Source organism: Tauraco erythrolophus, chromosome 8, assembly GCF_009769465.1.
Source record: "Tauraco erythrolophus isolate bTauEry1 chromosome 8, bTauEry1.pri, whole genome shotgun sequence".
In the NCBI taxonomy this organism is placed as follows: Eukaryota; Metazoa; Chordata; class Aves; order Musophagiformes; family Musophagidae; genus Tauraco; species Tauraco erythrolophus.
In genome coordinates this window covers 13884980-13906529 of record NC_141472.1, presented here as the reverse complement: position 1 = coordinate 13906529, position 21550 = coordinate 13884980, and the positions used below count along the sequence as shown (strand labels likewise).

At 45.5% G+C, this 21550-nt stretch overlaps 2 protein-coding genes across 3 annotated transcripts; one reads left to right on the top strand and one right to left on the bottom strand.

Annotated features, from left to right (window-relative positions):
• Positions 1–328: 328 nt before the first annotated feature.
• Positions 329–8129, top strand: CLK1 (CDC like kinase 1). Its single transcript, XM_086615437.1, has 13 exons — positions 329–394; positions 2545–2702; positions 2902–3097; positions 4240–4330; positions 4759–4825; positions 5726–5842; positions 5977–6143; positions 6220–6314; positions 6401–6530; positions 6650–6732; positions 7297–7376; positions 7609–7699; positions 7796–8129. The coding sequence occupies exons 2-13, from the start codon at positions 2545–2547 to the stop codon at positions 8006–8008; spliced, it is 1488 nt and encodes a 495-aa protein (XP_086471563.1). The 5' UTR covers positions 329–394; the 3' UTR covers positions 8009–8129.
• A 1122-nt stretch (positions 8130–9251) lies between these two features.
• BZW1 (basic leucine zipper and W2 domains 1) lies at positions 9252–18908 on the bottom strand. Of its 2 annotated transcripts, XM_086615241.1 has the most exons (12): positions 18835–18908; positions 18226–18299; positions 15932–16108; positions 13529–13623; positions 13233–13298; positions 12811–12946; positions 12129–12238; positions 11839–12009; positions 11340–11486; positions 10902–11040; positions 9906–10028; positions 9252–9633 (listed from the first exon to the last, which is right to left on the bottom strand). In XM_086615241.1, exons 2-12 carry the CDS (start codon positions 18287–18289, stop codon positions 9602–9604), a joined length of 1260 nt encoding a protein of 419 aa, XP_086471367.1. In that variant the 5' UTR covers positions 18290–18299; positions 18835–18908; the 3' UTR covers positions 9252–9601. The 2 variants fall into 2 exon arrangements, with proteins under 2 accessions (XP_086471367.1, XP_086471368.1); XM_086615242.1 differs by lacking the exons at positions 18226–18299; positions 18835–18908 and having other exon boundaries at positions 13618–13623; positions 15932–16039.
• Positions 18909–21550: the final 2642 nt, after the last annotated feature.

The window sequence follows — 21550 nt, the reverse complement described above, 5'->3', positions numbered from 1 at the left end:
CCGGGAGCGGCACGAGCAGCCCCGGCCCCGCGGGACGGCGGTGCCCGCTCCGCGCTCGGCCCCGCTGGGGGCTGTCGGCGGTGCCCGGGGTGGTGGTACCCCTAAGCGCCCCCGGGAAGGCAGACCGGCACGCCAGCGGCCCGTTCCCGGGAAGGTCCCGCGCGGGGGAGGGGTGCGGCGGGCCGGCCCCGCCCCGGCCGCATTGTGACGCCGCGGGTGCGCCTCTGACGTGCCGCCGCGCTCCAGAGAGATCCCGGCAACGCCATTTTGTAGCGGGCTGCAGATCGAGGCTCGCAGGTTGCGGCGCTGAGCCCGGCCGGGGCGGGAGGCAGCGGCGGCCGCAGGACAGAGCGGTGGCTCCCGGGGAAGGCGGCGGCGTTCCCGAGCGGCGGAGGTGGGCGCGACGGGAGGGGTGCCGCGCGCTCGTGGCGGCCCGGTGCCGCCGGGCGGCGGGGGCAGAGCCCGCAGGGCGGCGTGAGGCGCTCGGCGCGGGGCCGGGCCGCCGCCGGGAGAAGGCGGGGCGGAGGGAAGGGCGGGGAGCGGGGAGGAGGGTGTCTCCTGCCGCGGAGGGGGGGCGGCCGGTGGCTCGGCTCGTCCCCGCCGCAGCGCGCGGGCCGGGCGGCCGGGGCGCTGCTGTGTCCCCGCCTCCGTGCGGCCGCCATGTTCTCTGCCCGCGCCTTGTTGCGCGCGGAGAGAAAATGGCTTCAGCGAGGGCGGCCGGAGCCCTTTCCCGTGCCGCTCCTCGGAGTCGGGAACGGAGCCTGTCGCCGGAGCAGGGATGTGGTGGTGTCTCCCCCGTCCCCCGCCGGGGAAGGGGAGCGGCACGCGTCCCGCTCTGTAGCAGCGCCCTTGTGCGGAGCGCGGGCGGTCGGCCCGAGGCGCAGCCTGTCAGCTGGAACCCACTCGCGGTTGGGAAGTGAAACGTGTAGTGAGAGGTTTGTCTTTTCCTCCTCGGATAAATAGCTAGGAGATAACCGAAGTTTTATTGCTGTTCCGATTTAGCGTTAGGAATTCTCTGGTAATCGATAGAAAGAAGCATGGTACAAGTTTACGAAGGATTCCTTGGAGTCCTCAAAAGCGCGCTGGGCAATGTTTGTGCGCCCTTTGTTAAGTACACAGAAGCCTTACATTTGGTTCGTGTAGGCACCATCGGGTGCCTGAGCAGCTTTGCAGAAATCATAGAATTGTAATGGTTTGGGTTCAAAGGGATCTCAGAGATCATCTAGTCCCAATACTCCCACCATTGGCAGGGACACCTTCCCCTAGATCAGGTTGCTCAAAGCCTCATCCAGCCTGGCCTTGAACACTTCCAGGGATGGGGCATCCACAACTTCTCTGGGCAACCTGTTCCAGTGCCTCATCACCCTCAATGTAAAAAATTTCTTCCTTAGATCTAACTGAAATCTTCCCTCTTTCAGTTTAAAGCCATTGCCCCTTGTCCTATCACTACACGCCCTTGTAAAAAGTCCCTCTCCAGCTTTCCTGTAGGCCCCCTTTAGGTACTGGAAGACTGCTCTAAGATCTCCCCCGAGCCTTCTGTTCTGTAGGCTGAACAGCCCCAACTCTCTCAGCCTGTCTTCATAGCAGAGGTGCTTCAGCCCTCAAATCATCTTTGTGGCTTCTCCTCTGGACTTGCTCCAGCAGCTCCATGTCCTTCTTGTGTTGGGGACTCCAGAGCTGAACACAGTATTCTGGGTGGGGTCTCACGAGAGCAGAGCAGAGGGGCAGAATCACCTCCCTCGACCTGCTGGCTGTGCTTCTTTGAATGCAGCCCAGGGCACGGTTGGCTTTCTGGGCTACCAGCGCACATTGCCGGCTCATGTTGAGCTTCTCATTGACCAGTACCCCCAAGTCTTTTTCCTCAGGGCTGCTCTCAGTCCATTCTCCGCCCAGCCTGTTCTTGTGCTTGGGATTGCCCCGATCCATGTGCAGGACCATGCACTTGGCCTTGTTGAACTTCATGAGGTTCTCACAGGCCCACCTCTCCAGCCTGTCCAGGTCCCTCTGGATGGCATCCCTTCCCTCCAGCGTGTCCACCACACCACACAGCTTGGTGTTATCTGCAAACTTGCTGAGGGTGCGCTCAATGCCACTGTCCATGTCACCAACAAAGATGTTAGACAGCACCAGCCTCAGTACTGACCCCTGAAGAACACCCCTTGTCACTGGCCTCCACTTGGACATGGAGCCGTTGACCACAGCTCTTTGAGTGCGACCATCCAGCCAATTCCTTACCCACTGAGTGATCCATCTATCAAATCAAAATAACATGCACAGTGCGTGCTTAGTGTCTGAGCCATGAGACTTCTTTTTAAAATCTTTTGTAAGAAGTAGGTTATTGGTTTCTGTTCCCCTGTCAAAAATGGTTAATTTGAAAAAACTCTCGCATTAAAAAATAATATGTAAGAAAGAGCAGAGAAGAAAAGAAAATTGGGTAGTTGAGGAAAAATACAGTCTTCATTATAGTGTTAATTCGATAGTTAATGGCTTTGAAAATGAATTGTCTATGGATGTAATTTAAAGAGCAAAATATCTTTGTTACAGATGCGGCCTTCCAGGCAAAGTAATTATCCTGACCAGGATAAAAAAGAATGTCTGGATTGCCCAGGATGTGACAGTGCTAATAAGAGAAACAGGAGATCATTAAGCGGTGCACAGGAGAACAAGCGCTGCAAATATGATTTTTCTGAACCTCGTGACAGGTAAGTAAATTGGTGACTACTGGTACCAGCAAGCATATGTTTAAGGTTTTATTATTCTTATCAGGTCATCTGATAATGTATTCATTTTTGAGTTGGAGGTATTTCAAGAGAGATATCTTAAACAGCTTAAAACAAAAAGTTGTCTTGATAGGGGTACGAGAATTACTGTAATTAAGTTTATTTCATCCTTTGTTTGCAGTACCTGTTCAGAAACCAAATCTGTAAATGAAAGAGGCCGTCAAGAGCGATGCTATGTTGAAGAATATAGAAACGAGTACAATCAAGGACGTGATACTGGGCATGGCAGTAGCAAATCATCAGGTCATAGTGGGACGAGTGGTTATAAGAGGAAATGCAAGACACGTCACACTGCCAGTCATCATCGTAATTCACAGGTGGTGTCACCAATTTTAATTTGAGATTTTCTTTTTGTAGTTTAAGAAGATAGATTCCGATCTGGGCAGTAGTAATTGAGTGTGGGGGTTTGGGGAATTCTGCCGATACTATTAGTTTATTCCTTTAGCTAGTTTTAGTAGATGATTATTTTTGCTAGGATTTTATTTCCTTCAGTGAAAATGTACAGTTTGTAGGTATGCTTGTGATACCACAGAACATAATATTGCTATTTGTTCATTGGATATATTTGAGCAGATTAATGAATAATGACCATCAGTTGGAGTACTTGTAATACAGGCGTCACTTTAATGCATTCCAAATTTTTAGTAAGACAAGTGTTTATTTCAGCCCTACTCAAAAATCCAAGCACAAGCTCCTAAACTTGCTTTTGACTAAGTATCACTAAAGTAGCAAGGAGATAATGTCAGATTTTTACTTTTTTAAAATTTATTTAGTAAGATATGTTTTAAGTGTCACTGAAAAAATGTGTAAAATCAGTATGTATGATGTCTGCCCATTAGCAGGGCAGTTTTTCTGATCTTTGTTATACATTTAGCTCTTAAAAAAAGCTGAAGATAGGATTTATAATTTAAGATCTTCAGCTGAGACAGCCTAAAGTAAATGTATATGCTATTTATGATTTAAAAAAAAATAATCAAATACTCAGACCAGTGATTTAATCTTGATAATACTTAAGATTGGTATTTTAATTTTGCCACAAGGCTATTTTAATAATTCTCTTAATACATAAATATATTTATATATTATATATATTTATATATTTTATATATATATAAAAATCTTTTTTTAAAAAAAAAATACGGGCACTGAAATCCTACAGTAAAACTCAGTGAACCAGTCTTGTAAAAGATAGATAAACAATTGTGTTGTAATTTTTTGTTGCCTTGCCACTTTGAGTATCTCATCTGAAAATTTATTCCTTGCCATGTTTTTCTCCTGTAACATAAACTATGTGCCCTGTGAATTTCCGGGGACTGAATTTGAAATTGCTCCTGCCAACCTGTTTGTGGCCTGGCGTGTATCTGAATGCCTGAATATCTCCCTGCTGAATGAATTTCGTGTTCTGGCCTGAATTCACTCGGGTTTATTGATTGGCTGGACGATCTTGGTGCCGTTCCAGAAGAGTCATCGAAGGAAAAGATCCAGGAGTGTAGAGGATGATGAGGAGGGTCACCTGATCTGTCAGAGTGGAGACGTACTAAGTGCAAGATGTATAGAATATTTTTCAAAATTTATTAACTTTTCAGATAGATTAAGTTCTTTTAGCATAAGATGTGAGGGGGCTTTGCCAGTCTTTTCTTTCTGTCTTGACTTTTTTGGTTTGGGGGTGGGGATTGTTATTCTTTTTCTATAGAATTTAAATACTTTTCTGTTTTCTTTTTCCCTTTTTTTTCCCCCCAAAAATAGTAAATGAAGTTAATGAATATTAGAATGAGATCCCTGTAAACGTGCCTTGATGAGAGTTGTTTGTACGATAACATCTCTCAAACTAGATATTTACACTTTAAAGAGGCACAGTCTAGAGTAATTCAGTGATAGTACTTAAGTCTTTTTGTTTGTTGTAGTTTTGTTTGTTGTTTTTTTTTCAATAGCTGAGTAACTTTGCAACTTCTGTGACTGAGAGTTCTTTTCTTTATAGATGAGATTGTTGGTATTTTGGGTGAAGGTGCTTTTGGAAAAGTAGTGGAATGCATCGATCACAAAGCGTAAGTCTCTATTGAAATTTTTCTTACTATCACAGTGTGGTCCATGAAGTGCTTTCTGACTGTATCAGGTGTTATCTTCACTTCCTCATGTGCTGCTCTGTTCCCAAACATACAAATTTACATGTCAGTAGAGCACGCTGAAAACCAGCACCTAGATGTTGGGGTTGTGCAGGACGGGTGGGTGAGGCAATGGCGTGTCTTCTGCAGGCGCAACCCCTGCCTGCTGGGGGGTCAAGGGCTTATGGGGGAGGGTGGCCTAGAGAATGTGCAGTGAAGCTGCACGCACACCACACCCCCCCCCCGGAGCAGTCCTGGGGCCTCTGCCACCCCAGCTCATCATACATGAGCAAGGTCTGTGACATCATGTAGCTTAAAGCATCATCTGCAATGCCGCAATGCTGCTTGGGTTCCACAGTGAGTACATTACAGACCAAGAGTGCAGTTTGTGTTTGGTGACGGTTTTGCCATGTGCAAAATCGGGTGAAGCTCGATTGTAGTCGCTGCAGAAGGCACTGAACACCTCCGTTCCTTACATTTCTTACTGCCTAAGGGAGCAAAGGTGGCTTGTCATTCCGGACTGACGGTTGTGTTAGGCTCTGAGGTGTGGAAGTTTCTCCAGTACTAGCCCAGCATACGTAAACACAAAGGGGAAGTAAACAGAGCTTTTAGCCTTTAAGATTAATACCAATATATAAGGTGTCGAGTTCATGTTTTCAACATTTAAAGATGAAATTTTAATTGCCTTGGTGCGTAGATGAACCTTGGTTAAGTCAGTATGTACTTAAAGACCTTTTCTGATAAGGTTCCCATTGGTATAAACAACGTATGTGGTGATAATTACCAAATAGTTGGTTAACATTACTCACTGTTCTAATCACTGCTAAAAACCTCTCTTTTCAGGGAAGACAGACATGTAGCTGTGAAAATAGTAAAAAACGTTGCTAGGTACTCGGAAGCAGCTCATGCAGAAATAGAAGTACTGGAACATTTAAATGCATCGGATCCCAGCAGTACATAGTAAGCACACAAAACCGACTGTACTTTATTTTGGCTTTGAGATTCCTGTGACTTCACTTCCTGTAACCTGTGACATATGTACCTGAGCATGTACGACTTCCCATTGCAATTAATTTATTGTCCTGCTTTTGCAGTCGCTGTGTCCAGATGTTGGAGTGGTTTGAGTACTATGGACATGTCTGCATTGTTTTTGAGCTCCTGGGGCTCAGCACCTATGACTTCATTAAAGAGAATGGCTTTCTGCCATTTAGGCTGGACCACATTAGGCAGATGGCATATCAGATCTGCACGTCTGTCAACTGTGAGTATGCTGCTTTTTTGCGTTCTTTGTTCAGCTTTATTCACAGAATTTACTAATTACATTTATTATCTTGCAGTTTTGCATTTGAACAAGTTGACACACACAGATCTGAAGCCAGAGAATATTTTATTTGTGACATCTGACTATGTAGAAGAGTATAACCCCAAACTGGTAAGTTGCTGCCCTCTTCCCCAGCTCCCCTTCAGCTAGTGCCTGGGTTTATCTGGGCACTTGCATCCCATTGTGTTTCATTTCAGAAATGCGAGGAACGCACGCTGAAAAATCCAGATATCAAAGTTGTGGACTTTGGGAGTGCAACATATGATGATGAGTATCATAGCACTTTGGTGTCTACAAGACATTACAGAGCTCCTGAAGTTATCCTAGGTCAGTAGACATCTGATAGGCTGCTATTGAAAGTGCTACAGAAGCGTTGTGTGTCTTGCTTGAGCTGTGGAGCTGTTTGCAGTCTGATGTAAACACGAACCTTCTGAATCTTTTCACAGCACTGGGATGGTCACAACCATGTGATGTTTGGAGCATTGGATGTATTCTCATAGAGTATTACCTTGGATTCGCACTATTTCCGGTTGGTAACTAGGAATCTCAAAATTATATCCAGCATGTGTAATGCTCCCCAACTTGCTGAAAATATGCTTCAGAGAGATGGGGACTACAGAGAGTGGTCTGTGCAAGAAATTAAACTGTTCTCTGCGATGCCGAGTTGAAAAGAACAGATGTAGGCACCAAGCAACTTTCTCAGCAGATTTCTACAAGTCGCTTTCAGTTGCTTTGGCAGCAGCTCGAGATGAAGGATCACCCTGTTAACATTTGTAATTTACCAGCCACGCTAATAATAGATGTAGCTTCATCTGTCACCACCAGCAAGTACTACTCAAATAACTTCTGTTGTCTTGACCATATTGCTGAAACTTGAAATTCATAAACAAAGAAAAAAAAAATAGGGCAGGGTCAAGGGAAAAAACCTCCAGTAGATAGTAACTTCATTCAGGAAACAGCTGACTACAACCTCTCTTTTTTTTTCCTTACTCTGAAATTGATTATTGGTTGCACGGTTGAGTAGAAAAAGTGTGTGGTTCTTGGTAACTTCCTCTAACAGTGAACAAAAATACCTGTCTTGATTTCCCTGCAGACCCATGACAGCAAAGAACACCTGGCAATGATGGAGCAAATACTAGGGCCTTTGCCAAGTCACATGATAAAGAAAACCAGGTAATTGCATTTTTCTGTACTGCTATAGTTTAAGTATTTTTAGATTGGTTTAACAACAAATTTAAAAACGTAATAAACTCAGATTCATCCTTTTGCTCTATGTAACAAGCTGGCCACTCTTGTGCAATATTCCCAGATCAGTTCTCAAGCTGTGAGAAAACATGCTGATACAGTTCTAGTGAAGGGACAAGCCAGAATCTTTGAATAACAAACTCTGATCTGTTTGTTTAAGGAAACGGAACTATTTCCATCACAACCGGCTGAACTGGGACAAACACTGTTCTGCTGGCAGATACGTCTCAAGGCGCTGTAAGCCACTGAAGGTGAGACAACAGAAGGGGAAAAAAGCTTCTGGGGGGAGGAGCTCCAAGTGACATTACAAGGCTGCAAAAACATGTTTTGTTGTTTCCTTCATGAAGGAATTCATGACCTGCCACGATTCTGACCATGAGAGCCTCTTTGACCTCATCGAAAAGATGCTGGAGTATGATCCAGCCAAGCGCATTACTCTTGAAGAAGCATTGAAACATCCTTTCTTCTTCCCATTGAAACGGGAAAAAAGGGCACGGTCTCCTGGAGCTGAGCAAGCTGACACAGATGTCAGTTCACCAAAGAAATACAAAAGATATTAAATATTTATTGTGTACAGTTACTTTGTAAATGCCCTATTTTGTATTATGACTTTTTGGATACTGATGTTTAAAATCTAGCTGCTGGCATAAAACTTTGAAGAAAAAGCTACTGATGAGCCTGGTTGTGTTTTCTGGGTAAATAAAAATTTATCTCAGGACAGTTGAACTTACAACATGCAGAAGAGAGCACCCTCTACTCTACAAATAGAGCTTTTAACAGCATAAAGTAGCATTTTAATTATCTTTTACTCAACTATCCTTGGAATAGCAAAAGACCTAGGACTGAGTTTTACCTTTTAGTGTGACTGATGCTTCTTTTCTGGGTAAGAGAAGAGAGACAGCCCTTGAGATTAAGTGTAAGGATGGCCTTTATTGGTTTAAAAAAAAGTTACAAAGGAAGGGATATCACTCTAGTAGTGAACAGATTGCATTGTGATCACCTATTTTTTCTTTTTTTAATTTTAGTAGGTGTACTCTGGTTACCAGCATTTCAGTTAATGCTCATGATTAGCTTACACCAGTATAGACTTCACTCTTCTACTAGATCTTTCTTCAATTATGAGCTGTCCTGAGAATTTTCCATTAAGAATTCAAAGTTTTGGGGAGCAGATAAGCTGTTTGGTTTAACATGTGAACTACCAGCATAAAGTAATCTCTCAAACTTCAGGAGGCAGGGTGGAGTTTCGTACGCCTTGCCTTCCAGCAGTTGTGCTTTCACAGAGCACCACAAGCAAGCTGCCAATCCGCCCCAGCTCTCCCAGACCAGGGCTCTAGAAAGCTGTTGGGCAGCTTTATGTGGAACCATTGTCTCTTCTATGGCAAGACTCCCCCAGAACTGATGCCCAGCTGCACGGCAGCCTGAGGCTGCGCTGCCCCTCAGGAACTCAGGCCACCAGCCTTGGAGGTGGCAGCAGACTTGGAGACACTGCTCTTCATACCCCACCACAGTTCACTGTTCAGCAGAACAGTTTCTCCAGTAGGACGCTGAGCTCCCAGGAGCAGGGCAGCCACCTCACCCAGCAGCAGGAATAGAGGACTGCCTTATGCTGGAAGTACAGTAAAGAGATGACAGAGTCCTTGGGGAGATGGACAACCGCCTACAAACGCAGTTATCTGGGGCAAGTGGTACGGATTGACATGTCACACCAAGTTACCACACAAGCCACGGCCTCTTCACTTCGGAGGCTTTTTTACAGTTTAATTTGCAAACAGAACCGCCATAAATCTCATTCACCATATCATGTCTACTCAAATAGAGATCGAAAACCCAAGGGGTAAAATGGATTTCATTGTGGAAGGAAGGCCTTAAATTACATTATTACAGTAGAAAATACAGGAGGTAGAATATAACTGAAAGGACAAATGCAGGTTAGAGTCAAATCTATAACAGCTCCTGTAAGCTACTTAAAACATGATTTTAAAAACTAAACCCAGTATTTCAGTAACTATAGAAAACAGTTAAAATAAATTGCCATGAGAGCCCTTATATCATGCTTGATACAGGGAGGTAGGATGTAAGAATCAGAAGGACACATGAGACATGACACTTATCTACAGCTCCTGTTTGCTTTACTGAGGACAGAGTTTCACAGGTCAGTCACCCTCTTCGGCTTCAGATTCCGACTCTGGAACAGAGAGACCTGGTCAGCAGGCTGCCAGCAGGTCAGCCTCCCCGCAGCCCCTGAGTTCTGAGTTCAGCCGCTGCCCTGCAGCCCGTGTAACAGCTGCTATTGGATCCACATGGATTTCACTGGCAAGCTTTTCTAGCCAGTACTGGCGGGTACGCCTAGTCTCAGAGGGGCAATTAACACCCCCTCCCCACCCCCAAAACAAACCACTATTGCACTAAGGCTCCCAAAACGAACAAGCTCAACTTTTGAGCTAAGCTACTGGTTACCTTCTTCAGCGTTCTTGAGCCATTCAACAAACTTCTTCATTTGCTCCAGAAAAACGCTCTTTCCTTTTGCAAGATGCGCGTCCTTATACCACTTCAGGATGGGTTCTTCACTCAGAACTTCAGCTGTAAGGTGTGCAAGAGCAGTATTAACACAGCAAACCACTGAATACCAGCTACTGAGAACCCCTGACTTGGCAGCCTTTGCTCCCCCCCTCAAAGCATCACAATATATACTGCTTCCCTGGATATGGCTGGACATACCTGCACCTCCTATTTTAAAATTCTGAGAACCACGCATTTCAGATAGGCTTTCACTCCCACTAACAGTCTTGAGTGTTTCATAGCTATTTGAGATGACACAGTCTAAGAAAGCTTCAGTCAACTGCTAAGAACAGATGCAAATTCTTCAAAGCCCAAAGTACACCACAGGGAAGTGTTTTAATTGTTTGGTTTTGTTTTTTAAATTTTGCAAGTACAATATAATAAGTTTCCTGTGGTGTTTCTGCAGGTGCACAGCGTGTTTTTCAGTAACACTTTTTAACAGGCATTTAACAGAGAGCCTACATCACCCCAGCACATCTTGGTGGTCTCAATCTCTGGCTGTTCACAGTTAGCATTCAGACAGAGAACTAAGAAGAATACACTATCACGTATCTTTTCCTAAATTAAAAGGGCCAAAGAGCCTTAACATCTAAATTTAGCTTTTATCGACCACAACTCTTAAATCTAGTAGACAGGCGGCATCCTTGTCTAGAGGAGTACTCCCCCATGGGCCAAGGACAGCCACATCCACCTTTGCATTTTACTGCTCTGTCTTTGCAAAAAGAAGGTAGAAAATTCTTCAGCTCAGGAAGTAATGCTGTAGCACTGATCGTCCCTAAAATTCTTACCAGGACTGAAGCATTCTGCAAACACACACTCTTAAAAAAAAAAAACAAACAAAAAACAAACCCCAATCGAAAAACCCCAAACCCCTGACAACCCCACAGAAGTCACCTTTATAGAAGAGCACCACTATTTTCTGGAAGGCCTTCATGAAGTGAATGTTGTCATAACAATACTCCTGAATCTTCAACAGAAGAGTCAGCTCTGACTGACCTTGGGTCGTAAAGGCAGCAAGTAGAGGGCTGTATTGCTGTAACGGGAGTGACAAATTGGCACAGGGCACATTTATCACCTGACTAGACTGGTTTCACGCAGTTTCCATGAGCCACTGGCTTAGAACTTTGCAGCCCCCACCCCAAAGCGCTTCCACAGAAGTCATACTGCTTTTGCCTTGTAATACCACAGTTACAAGGGGAAGAATTCCCTGTCTGATGCTGTCTCTGCATTAGGGCGTTTGTAGGTTTTAACTCATTTAAGAGGGAGCTGGAGACAGAGGGAAGCCCAAGCCCTATTCAACAGGTGCAAAAGCCTACACTTCAGTTACAATACCTTCAAGTGCTTAATGGCTTGCTCTGCTACCAGCTCCTCCTTTTTGTTCCATTCCACCGTGCTCATTACACTTGACCAGATTATGGCTACCACAGTCTGTTCCGAGATGTTGTTTTTCTTCATCTCCTCCTTCACGTACAAGATTATCTGCCAGTCAGAAAAAAAGAGTCAGCGCATAGGCCACATATGACACTAAGCTGAATTAAAACTTTTGTTCTAAAGGCAACCTAGAAGCCTTCAGAACCACAAACACCACCCTTGATCATACAGCAGGATTCAGGATATTAAGGAGAGACTACAAAGCTAATACCAGAACACCCTGGTCCCAATTTTAATTCTTAGTGAGAGCTAAGTGTTTAAGTTCAGTATTTAATTAGGTATATATATTCAGATTAGTATCAGATGCTACTGTATTTCAGACAATTTGAACTAAGTTCCTACAGAAAAAAGAAAGAAAAAACCCCACCCACCTACATCTGGTCTACAGACAAATACTTACGTCCTTGAACGGATCTCCCCGTGACATCTGCTCCTGAAGTTCTTTCTGCAGCTCTTTCCGAGCTCCTATGGTTTGCTGGTTCCGAACATACTCAGAAAGTTCTTTCAGTCCTGCTTCAGTGAAGTACTTGGAGAAGTGTTCAACACTTTGTTTGTTGGCTGGGAAGAGTTCCTGAAAACAAAGTTTACAACAACTCTTTCACAAAAGAAATGTGTGTTCAGTACTTCACTGGTAAATAGTATTTACTAAACTAGCTGGAGTAGTAAATCAGTAATTTCAGTGCTACTCACCATCAGCCTGTTATCCATGTTTACTTTACGAAGACTGACAGCCACTGCATTAATATCTTTCTCATTTATCCATGATTTGAACAGCTTGACTGCAAAAGCTGCAGAAACACCTGTGCAACAGGAATAGTAGTATCATTATTGAAACTCAAATCAAAGGGAGTCATAGGGCCTGGCAGTACAGGGCACTGAGTTTGCCAGACCCCTACTCAAAGCAGCAGCAGCAGCGCTCAGAGGCAGCCCTCGTTCAGTCTGCAGTACCTCCGCCTCTGGTATGCTGGACTTTTCTCACCACTCAGCATCATGAAGGCTTCCCTGTACTAAACTTACTCTCCTCGCTGCAGTTTAGGAAGGAACCTAAAGACACGACCCACCTTCTGCATCCTGAAACGTCCCTCTCCAAAATACAGCACTGCCTTGCTGCACAACACTAGCGACAGCAGCCCCCCGTGTCACGCAGAGCAGTCCTACACACCACCTTTCTGAAAAGACTAGTTTTCTGCAGTCTTAGCAAGACCTTCTAGGTTGCGAGGCAGCATGTTTACCTTTGCTAATCCTGTAGTAAATCTATCACCAGATGAACTAGTGAGCTACAAGGGTGTACTGTCATCACAATTTCCACCTACTTCTCACGGTTCTGTACTCCACCATCCTTCCCTAAAGGGAGGAGTTGGGCAACGCTTACCTTCTTTAACCAAGTTCTCATTATAAAGACTGTTGAGAATTGATGCATTAAGTGTCCCATTGGCTAGCAGAATACCCGTCAGCATGGCCAGCTTGTTCCGCTCAGACTCCGAGAACCCCTTCAGGAACAGCAGCAACTGCAAGAGGAAGTAAGAAGTGTTGCCATAAAACTAGTATCTCTCACTAAAGTTTGGCTACTGCCTCCACGTTAGATGCTTTTGTTCCAATCAAGCTGTTCAACTAGTGGAAGCATTACTTCATTGGTAGTCTTCTCCACCAGTCATACAAGCTGGCTGTTCTTCTATTAACAACTCGACTGTTCTATTTTAATAATCCATGCTATGATATAACTCTTCTGCATAGAGTGATCAGCTACCAGAATTTGAAGGTTTATTTGTCTGCTGATAAGGACCTACTTCATACCTTTTTGACTTCATCTTCAAAGCCTTTCTCCAGGTACTTGTAACGCCTGATCAGCTTGTTAAAAACCTAAAAAGATACAGAGTTTATTATTTTTTGCTCTGAACGATCATTTAATTAGAATTTTAAAAATCAAGTTCAGTAAAGTTGGTCTGAACTCTTCACGGCACTTTTAGCTTACAACAGTGTAACCCTGCCTCTTCCAGGAAGCTTCTTACCTAAACTTTCAACCACACAAAACATTTAATTTTTGACCACTAAACAGTTTCAAGTTAAATTGTACTCATTTCAGAACTAACCTGAGCAAATGCTTGCATGGTTTCTAGGTCTTCTTGTGCTGCAAATACACAGACGTTTGTGCGTGTCATGTCATCTGCCAGGGTACCACCTGGGGCTAAAGAAGGGTTTCAGCATTAGTGGTGTTACTCCCCCGTGAGACTACTGAGCAGTCTCCACAGCAAGAATTCCAATACCAATAACGTGCAACACGTTGTACTTTCACATTGAACTGAATCACTGGATCACTGAAGGAAACCCCTACATTTCCATCTGCTCCACTGCATAGTGGAACTTTAAAATCAGTAGCTTAGATATGACCCTCTACTGGATTGGCAACACATCTTGTTTACGTATGGGTAAGTTAACATGACCATATGAGCTCCTCTTCCCTCAAACGAAGCCACTAAGCTGCTTAATCCTAGCAAGTGTCTTTTGAGTGTTTGCCGCAGTCGTGCTGCTTTGTAAGTGTCTTTTAAGTAACAGAGTAAGTCGCAACAGATGAAACACAGAGATGCATGTTCAAAACTCAGTGTTGCAGAAGCGTGCTTGAAACTTGAGTCTTGAAAAGCACTTCAGCTTTTCAGCTGCTAATTAGAAGATGCTTCTTCACTGTTCCTCTTCAGGTCAATACAGGCGTTTGACTGGTAGCCAGGCTGCTTCACTAACTAGGGTGAATTCTAGTCACCAACTCTGGTGCCAAAATACCTCATCACCAATTTCTATGCCATCCCACATATGTTATGTGTTAGTCAGAAACATGACTTAAAGATGGAGACAAGCATTAGTGTTAAGAACATTAAAAGGTGCTAAAGCAACAGGATGTCAGTTTCTACTTTGGCCTTGCCTGACTAAAGATCAAAGCTAGTCTACTTTGCTACTCATTACAGAGAGGCAGTTGAGTAAAGGACCACTACATTACCACTAACGCAGCAACCCATTTTTCCCTTTTCCCCTCAGTCTCATTCCTAGAAGGAACACTTCCTAACACAGTATGCACTGGTTAAGACTCTTGAACATAAACCCACAGACTATAACAATTTGTACATTAACAATTTCAAGTAGCAATGCTCCATGTGGCAGACAAGTTTACTTAGTCATGCTACCAACTCTTGTAACATCAGCAAGACAGCCTCTTGCCAAAAGAACCATCACAGTAACTTCAGTCCACATTAACACTGTTCTAACACACAGCCTCAGATAAGCAGGCACACTTAACGAAGTTAAACCATGTTGAAAGCCTTGCTTTTCAGGATTTGTTTGAGCAAATCACCCAACATTCCTACAGTTATCAGCGTGAAGACTACCTGAACGTGCAACAGATGCATCCTCGCAAACCAGCCACTCCACTGCAAAACTCCCATCCACAGTCTGACTGTAGCCCAGAATCAGGTACTTCCTCTCCTCCCCTATGCATTTAGGTCATTTGAATTCTGTTTCTGTTACATTACAGAAAATATTCTGCAACTGCCAAATTTCTCATTTAAGTCCTCCCCCTCACAATTGCATAAAAAAAAAAAAGCTAAAATCCAAGAAAACCCTTTTCCGGTCTAGACAGACAACATAATGGGTCCTCTTCACAACCTGTATTTTAAATGGGTCCCTGCCATCTGAACTCCTCACTAAACAGTATCTAGTCAAGTAGGAAATGTAAAGTCTAAATCTAGAAGTATTTAAAAAAAAAAAAACTTATTTTTCAACCTGATTTATCTTCATCTACTTCTTAGTCAGTGAGCACCTGTTCTGCTCTTAGCTCTTTACACACAGCATGCACATGAGTTTACAAGATCTTTTGTCATCACGTTGTACTTCCTCAGTTCCCTGCGTTTTCTGCTGACTTGACCACCCTCTCATTTCTCACTCCCTGAAATCTGCTAGAGCCCATGACCTCACTATTGTCAACAACAAACCATTCCTAATAGCATTTCCAAGACTAAGCACATCAGACTCTCCTGTAAACAATATTGCTTTCCAAAAATAACAGGGCAGGGTGCACAAAGCACAGGATTGTGTCAGAACATTTCACAGCAACTCCATTGGCCTTGTGACCACAGACCACACACTTGAAACAAGCATTCATCCATCTCATATCAGCAGAAGGGAACCTGACTACAGAGTCAAGATCCACTCCTGGTAAAAAAAAAATAAATAAAATCCAATATATTTTCCTTTAAGTCAAGTTTGTAGAGTCCATGCTTTGAAGAACGCAAACCGACTCAAACAGAAGTGCAGTAGGGTATAGAGAGTATTTCTACAGCAACCTGACTGCTCAGTTAGTCACTAAGATAGTCAGTTTACCACAGATAACTTAAACCCTGTTCTACACACTCAATGGGCTCTTTAGCAGTTTTTACACTGAAAAAAAAACGAGCTTTTGTAGAGTCAAGTGAACAAAGGCTGACAGCAGCCCCACCAAAGGGACTTACCCAGCATTCCACCAGCCACCAGGATGTCAAAAAGCGTTTCTGCATAGCGGCGATAGTCAAGTTTTGCACCAGAAGCATCAAGAAACTTTGCTACTGCCTCCAAGTCAGTGCCAGTTTCGGTTAAACCTTGAATAATACAGTCCTGGAACTGAGTAGGGTCAAACCTCTCTTTTTCATCTGTAAAGAAAAAGCATTGAAATGAAGTTGCCACACACAGCTGTTTGCTTTTCCAAGTTTGTCATTTTAATCCTACTGGAGAAAAAACAACCCAAAACAAAACTTGCACTGGCAAGCATGAAGTTAAACACAACGGAGATCATTCCAGTCTTCCAAGGCAAGTGGTATAAACCAGCACAAATGGTGACTTAACAGGGCAGCCTAAAATTAATTTCAATGGCCAATACAGCAGTAAGAAATTTTACTGCTTTCACTCCCCTGTTCAGTCAAAGCTGGGGGAAAGGCTATCAAAAGCTAAAACATTCCTTAGTTACCTCTAATCGAATTCTTACAGTACTTCCAGTAAGAAAAACAGTTAAATTTGTGATGATGACTAGTTGGCTCTAATAAAGCTTATCTGACTTCTCAGTTTGATCCTTATGCCCCTGCTGACATGTTAGATCACTCTCTCCCTCCAAAAAGAAAGGCTGAGCTACATGCTGGAAGGCTATTCCTAATAGATACCCCTGCAATTTTGTACATTTCACTCCATTACTGATGTTCCATTTCAGCGCTCAGGGACTCTCACCATTTCAGACAAAGTATTCTGCCTGAAAGGCTGCATACCATTACCATGTTAGAGCCAACTGACAGTACTTGCTTTTTGGCTATGAAGACCATGCCCTTCTCTTAACACGAGATGAAGCTAAATAAGCCTGAAGCAATTGCTTTTCCTCAAGCACCTGGGGGAAATGTAGACATCTGAGCTAACTTCTTAGTCTTAAATAAACATGAAATGATGGACTATAATTGCAGATCTATTCAGCATCTTTTGTTGTTAAAGCAGAACACGTGCTTCTTCACACTTGAGACACATCAGTTGATCATAGCCTTGTTTTCACTATAGGTTGGACATAGTTAATATGCAACAAATCCACCCATGTAACCAACAGAAAGCCTTTAATGGAAGAGGTCTTCAGCTTCACTCATCTCAATTTGTCCTTAGATTATGCAAACCATGAGAGTAAAAGCTTCCAAAGAAGCAGGACTCAGCTGCAAATCTTGCTTGCGTGTCGTCTATAACAGCTGAGCCCTTTCTGTTAGCACCTCTTAGCAACCCTTTCTGTAAGAGCATACTAGTGTCCTTACATTCAGTGCAAGAATCAACACATTGGTAACAGTTAAGTGGAAGTCTGGAAATACCACATTGGTTATTTTCCAGGACAGATCCATGAAGCTTATTGTTACCGCAGAGTTGCCTGGAAGCCAAACTATAATTAAATGCTTAAAAAGAGACAAAACTCCAGAATGCTAGCATCTAATCTGTCGGACAGACTAAACCCAACTCTCTCACTTTGACGGTTTCTCAAGGCACTTTTACTTTAACGTTAAAAGAGGTTCTGTAAGTCAACCCGTACTTCTGTACAACTTACTTACTATTTCAATATATATCCTCAAGTGTTGTCAGTTTGAGCTGAACACTGCTAGTTTATTAATAAAACAGTAATGAACAGAAACTCTAAGAGATATCCCCACTTCCCCCTTGAGTTTAAGGAAGCACCATCAAAATACTAAATTACTCAGCACACCTCTTCAGTCACCAACTCTTCTTATGGAAGGTAATCGTGCAAATACAGAGATATGCACTTACACATCCCATGCTCTGGGATGTTTTTTGTTTGACGGGGCGATAGCGGGTTGTTTGGTCTTTTTTAATGTATTTTTAATTTAAATCATGTATTCTTATAGCATCAAAGAAGACAATGTAACTTTAATCCAGTGGCTAACGCTGAAATTACAAAAAGTTTGTGCTGGAGTTCCCCTTTAACTCAGAGGTACTAGATACTTCTGCGTTCAGGCTGAACACACTCAGTACACCTCCAGAATGACCGTCTGTTAAGCCAAGGTTATCACAGTAAGCTCAGCTACAATTCTTACTGCCAAATACCTTTTATTAGTCCAGAGAACATTCTAGCACCCAGAATCAGCCTCGAGACTTTGTGTCGAGCGTGGTCTCATTTAAAAGATTTACGAGAAGAGCAGAAAGGCATTACTTTGTTTGGAGACAGAAACCGACTTTTGGCTTGGGGCTGTCTACAAAAGGCCGTGCACAGAGCTCACCGACAGCATCGCCTTACCTCTTTTCCTGGTTTTAAAACGCTGGCCTGATAGCGTCGGCTTCTGCGGCTTTTGATTATTCATAAAAGACACCCTGCGAGAAAGCAGAAACACGCCTCAGGGCCCTGACGACGGCGCCTGCCCGCACTGCCAGCCCCCGGGGGCTCGGCGGCGGCCCCCCGCCCGCCCTGCGCTCCGCTGCGGCGGCGCCGCCGCTCCTTCTCCCCTTCCCTTCCCCGGCCTCCATTTTCCCCGCGGCACAAGGCCGCCAGCGGGGAGGCGCCGGGCCCCGGCCCCCGCCCCAGCTACCCGGCACGCACCGGGCCTCCCCAGGCGGAGGCGGCGGCAGGGCGTTGGCGGGACCTGCGCGGAGCCCGCTGCGGCGGCGCCCCTCACCTCCGCCCCACAGCGCGGAGGTGGCGGCTTCGTTACCGCCGCGCTCCAGCGCCTGTGCGGGGGGAAGATGGAAAGCGAGCCCGATCCGCCCCCGCTCGAGTGCGGAGCGGCCGTCACGGCCTGGCCCGGCCCGGCCTCGCCTAGCGGCAGCCGGCCCCATCCGGCCGCGCCGCCCACCGCCTCCCCCTGGCAGCGCGGGGCAGCCGCCCCCTCGCCCGGGCGCGCCGCCTCACCGATTTTAAGGCAGAGAGAAAACGCCCGAGCGGCCCGGAGCAGAGACGGGCGCGAGCAGCAGCGGCGAGCGACGGCAGCGAGCTCTCCGAGCGGAACCAACGCGAGAGGAAGAGGGGAGGGCCGCCCTCGCGCCCCGCCCAGCACGGACCATCGCGCTTCGCCAGAGAGGACGGAGGGAATAGCGCCAGAGAAGGGGGCCGGGCTTCCCCGGCACCGCCCGCTCCCCGCCGCCGGCCCTGCGCTGGGGGCCCGCGGACACCGAACAGCCCTCTGCCGGGGGCGCTCCCCCTTCGCCGGGAGCTGAGGTGCCCGTCGGACCCCCCTCCCCTGCAGTGGGCGCGCCCACCGCCCCGGCTCCCGCGTGATTTACCGCCCCATGCGAGCAGCCGCCTGGTGCTCCCCCCGCCCGCGTGGGTCCGTCCCTCGAGGGGCGCGCGGCGCCCCCTGGCGGCACGAGCCCCGCCCCGAGGGAGCGGCGCCGTCGCATCCCCCGAGGGGGCGGCCGCGTCGGGCCGGGCGCCGCGCTGCCCGTCGCGCCTGGGGCTGCGGGCCGGGGTGGCCCTCCGGTGGTGCCCGGAACGGACGGCCCAGGGTGCCCCCTGGCCTGGTTTGCATTCCGAGGAGAACGGCGCGCGGAGCTGAGCCAGACAAGAGGTGCCGGGGGCGGGACCGGGACCGGGTCCTGGCTTGCATCGGGTTTTGGCAGCCCGCTGCGTGTAAGGGGCTGCTCACAGCACAGAAAAAGTCGGCAGCGAGCAGGGCCCGCGGCCCTTTGGAAAGACATTGTCAGACTCTGGGCATAACCGCTCACCGTACTCAACCAAATCGCCACCCGGTTCCCTCCTCGGGGCTCAGGTTCAGCCCTTCCTGGGAAGTGTCCCAACGACAGGCAGGTACAAACAAGAAAACAGAACAGAGGCTGCTCTGGAAGGGGAAGCAGTTTCTGCAAAACTGCCATAAACCAGGCCCCTAGACCGACATCACTCGGGCAGCCCCTCGCCCGGCACAGGGGAGCAGCTGGCAGCCGCCTGAGCAATGCACGCTCCCTGCGTCTGCCGTCGGAGACCAAGCAGGTCGGTAATAAGCCGATTTCCAGTCAAAGGGCTGGTTTTTTGCCTGCAAAATGTGCAAAGGCTGATGCTTCCAGCATTGTGACGGTTGTATTTCTTGAGCCATAAAAAATTCCATTAGCAGAGCTTAACCTATCATATAAATGAGACTGCCTGAACTATAGGAATGATAATTTTTCCTACTAGGGACTTGATTATGGAAGGTCCCAAGCTCCACAGTTTTACAGTGAATTATTTAGCTTTTTGCTGAATAAAGACAGCATGCTGGGAATGAGAAACTCCCATTTCTGTCAGGTGAATAATCATCGAATCATAGAATGGTTTGGGTTGGAAGGGACCTTCAACTCAAGGGAAGATCATCTAGTTCAGCCTCCCCTGCCATGGCCAGGGACATCTTTCACTAGATCAGGTTGCTCAAAGCCCCATCTCATATTGAGTAAGCATTTATAAAGAGAACAGCCAGACAGAGTGATATTCTTTCTGAAAGAAGGTATATCTCAGTGGATGATATTTTATGCTAGTTCAACATGTTGGAATTCTTTCCTTTTCTTGCCTGTAGAGGTTATACTTCCTGGTTTTGGAGAGAAAAGGAGAGATCTTAAATCATAAAAGCACTATTTCAGAGAGGTTACCTGATGAAAATAAGTTGCATTGAATCCAATGGAAAACTTCAGGGAATGACGGCAATCTCTTTCTTTTTCCAACAATTTTTCTTGTCAAATTCTTCTCTCATTGCTTTTTGGTTGTAGTAGTCAGATTTGTCCAAACATTCTTCCCAACATTTCCACAGATTCTCTGCATCAAATTCTTCTTTGAAAGACGTTAGGTTAACTCCTTTGCACATGTTTATTTCCCTAACCTAAACAGCAAGCAAATTTACACAGTGCTGAAAAGAAACATCACCTGATAATATATTGACATATATAACATAATGACATGTCATATAATGATTTAATGATATACTTAATACTTATCTACAATAAACATAATGTCATATCCCTTTCTCTAAGGAAATCATTGCTCAGATGGCCTGACTTTTTTCCTCACGTCAAATGCCTGTGAACTTAAATGGTGTTGGTGGGATTGTTCACAAGGACTGTTCAATGCAAAGAACGTTGGTAAACTCAACTTGTACATAAGACTAGACAAAAACCACAGAACAACATGGAGCCAGGTGAGAAGCTCAATAGTGGTGAAAGAAGAGTAGAATGGATACCTGATAAATCTCAAGGAGACTTTTGAAAGTGTGGAGAGAACATATGTGACATGTAAGGAAACCTTAGAGCAGCTCTGGGCAAGGCACTAAGTTGACATGAGGAAATCAATCAAAAGTGTGGAGCTGAGCTTGGGCTTGGGGATAGCAGGTGGATAAGTGAAAGCAGAAGTTAAAGCTAAAAAAAAACCTGTTTGGCCTTTGGAGATGTGTCTGAAAGCTTTCCTGAAATGTGGTAAAAGACAGCAAGTAAATGGGAGAGGGAAGAGTTTCAAAGACTCAGGGAAAAGACATGATGGTTGGCATCCTAGGAAAGTAAAATGATTTATAAACCATAGTTTGGATATACAAGAGGCTGGTACATACAAAAGATGAAAAGCTTACACTGTCTAAGCAGCGTGTAAGGATAGATCTTGGAGACTGGAGAGGAAA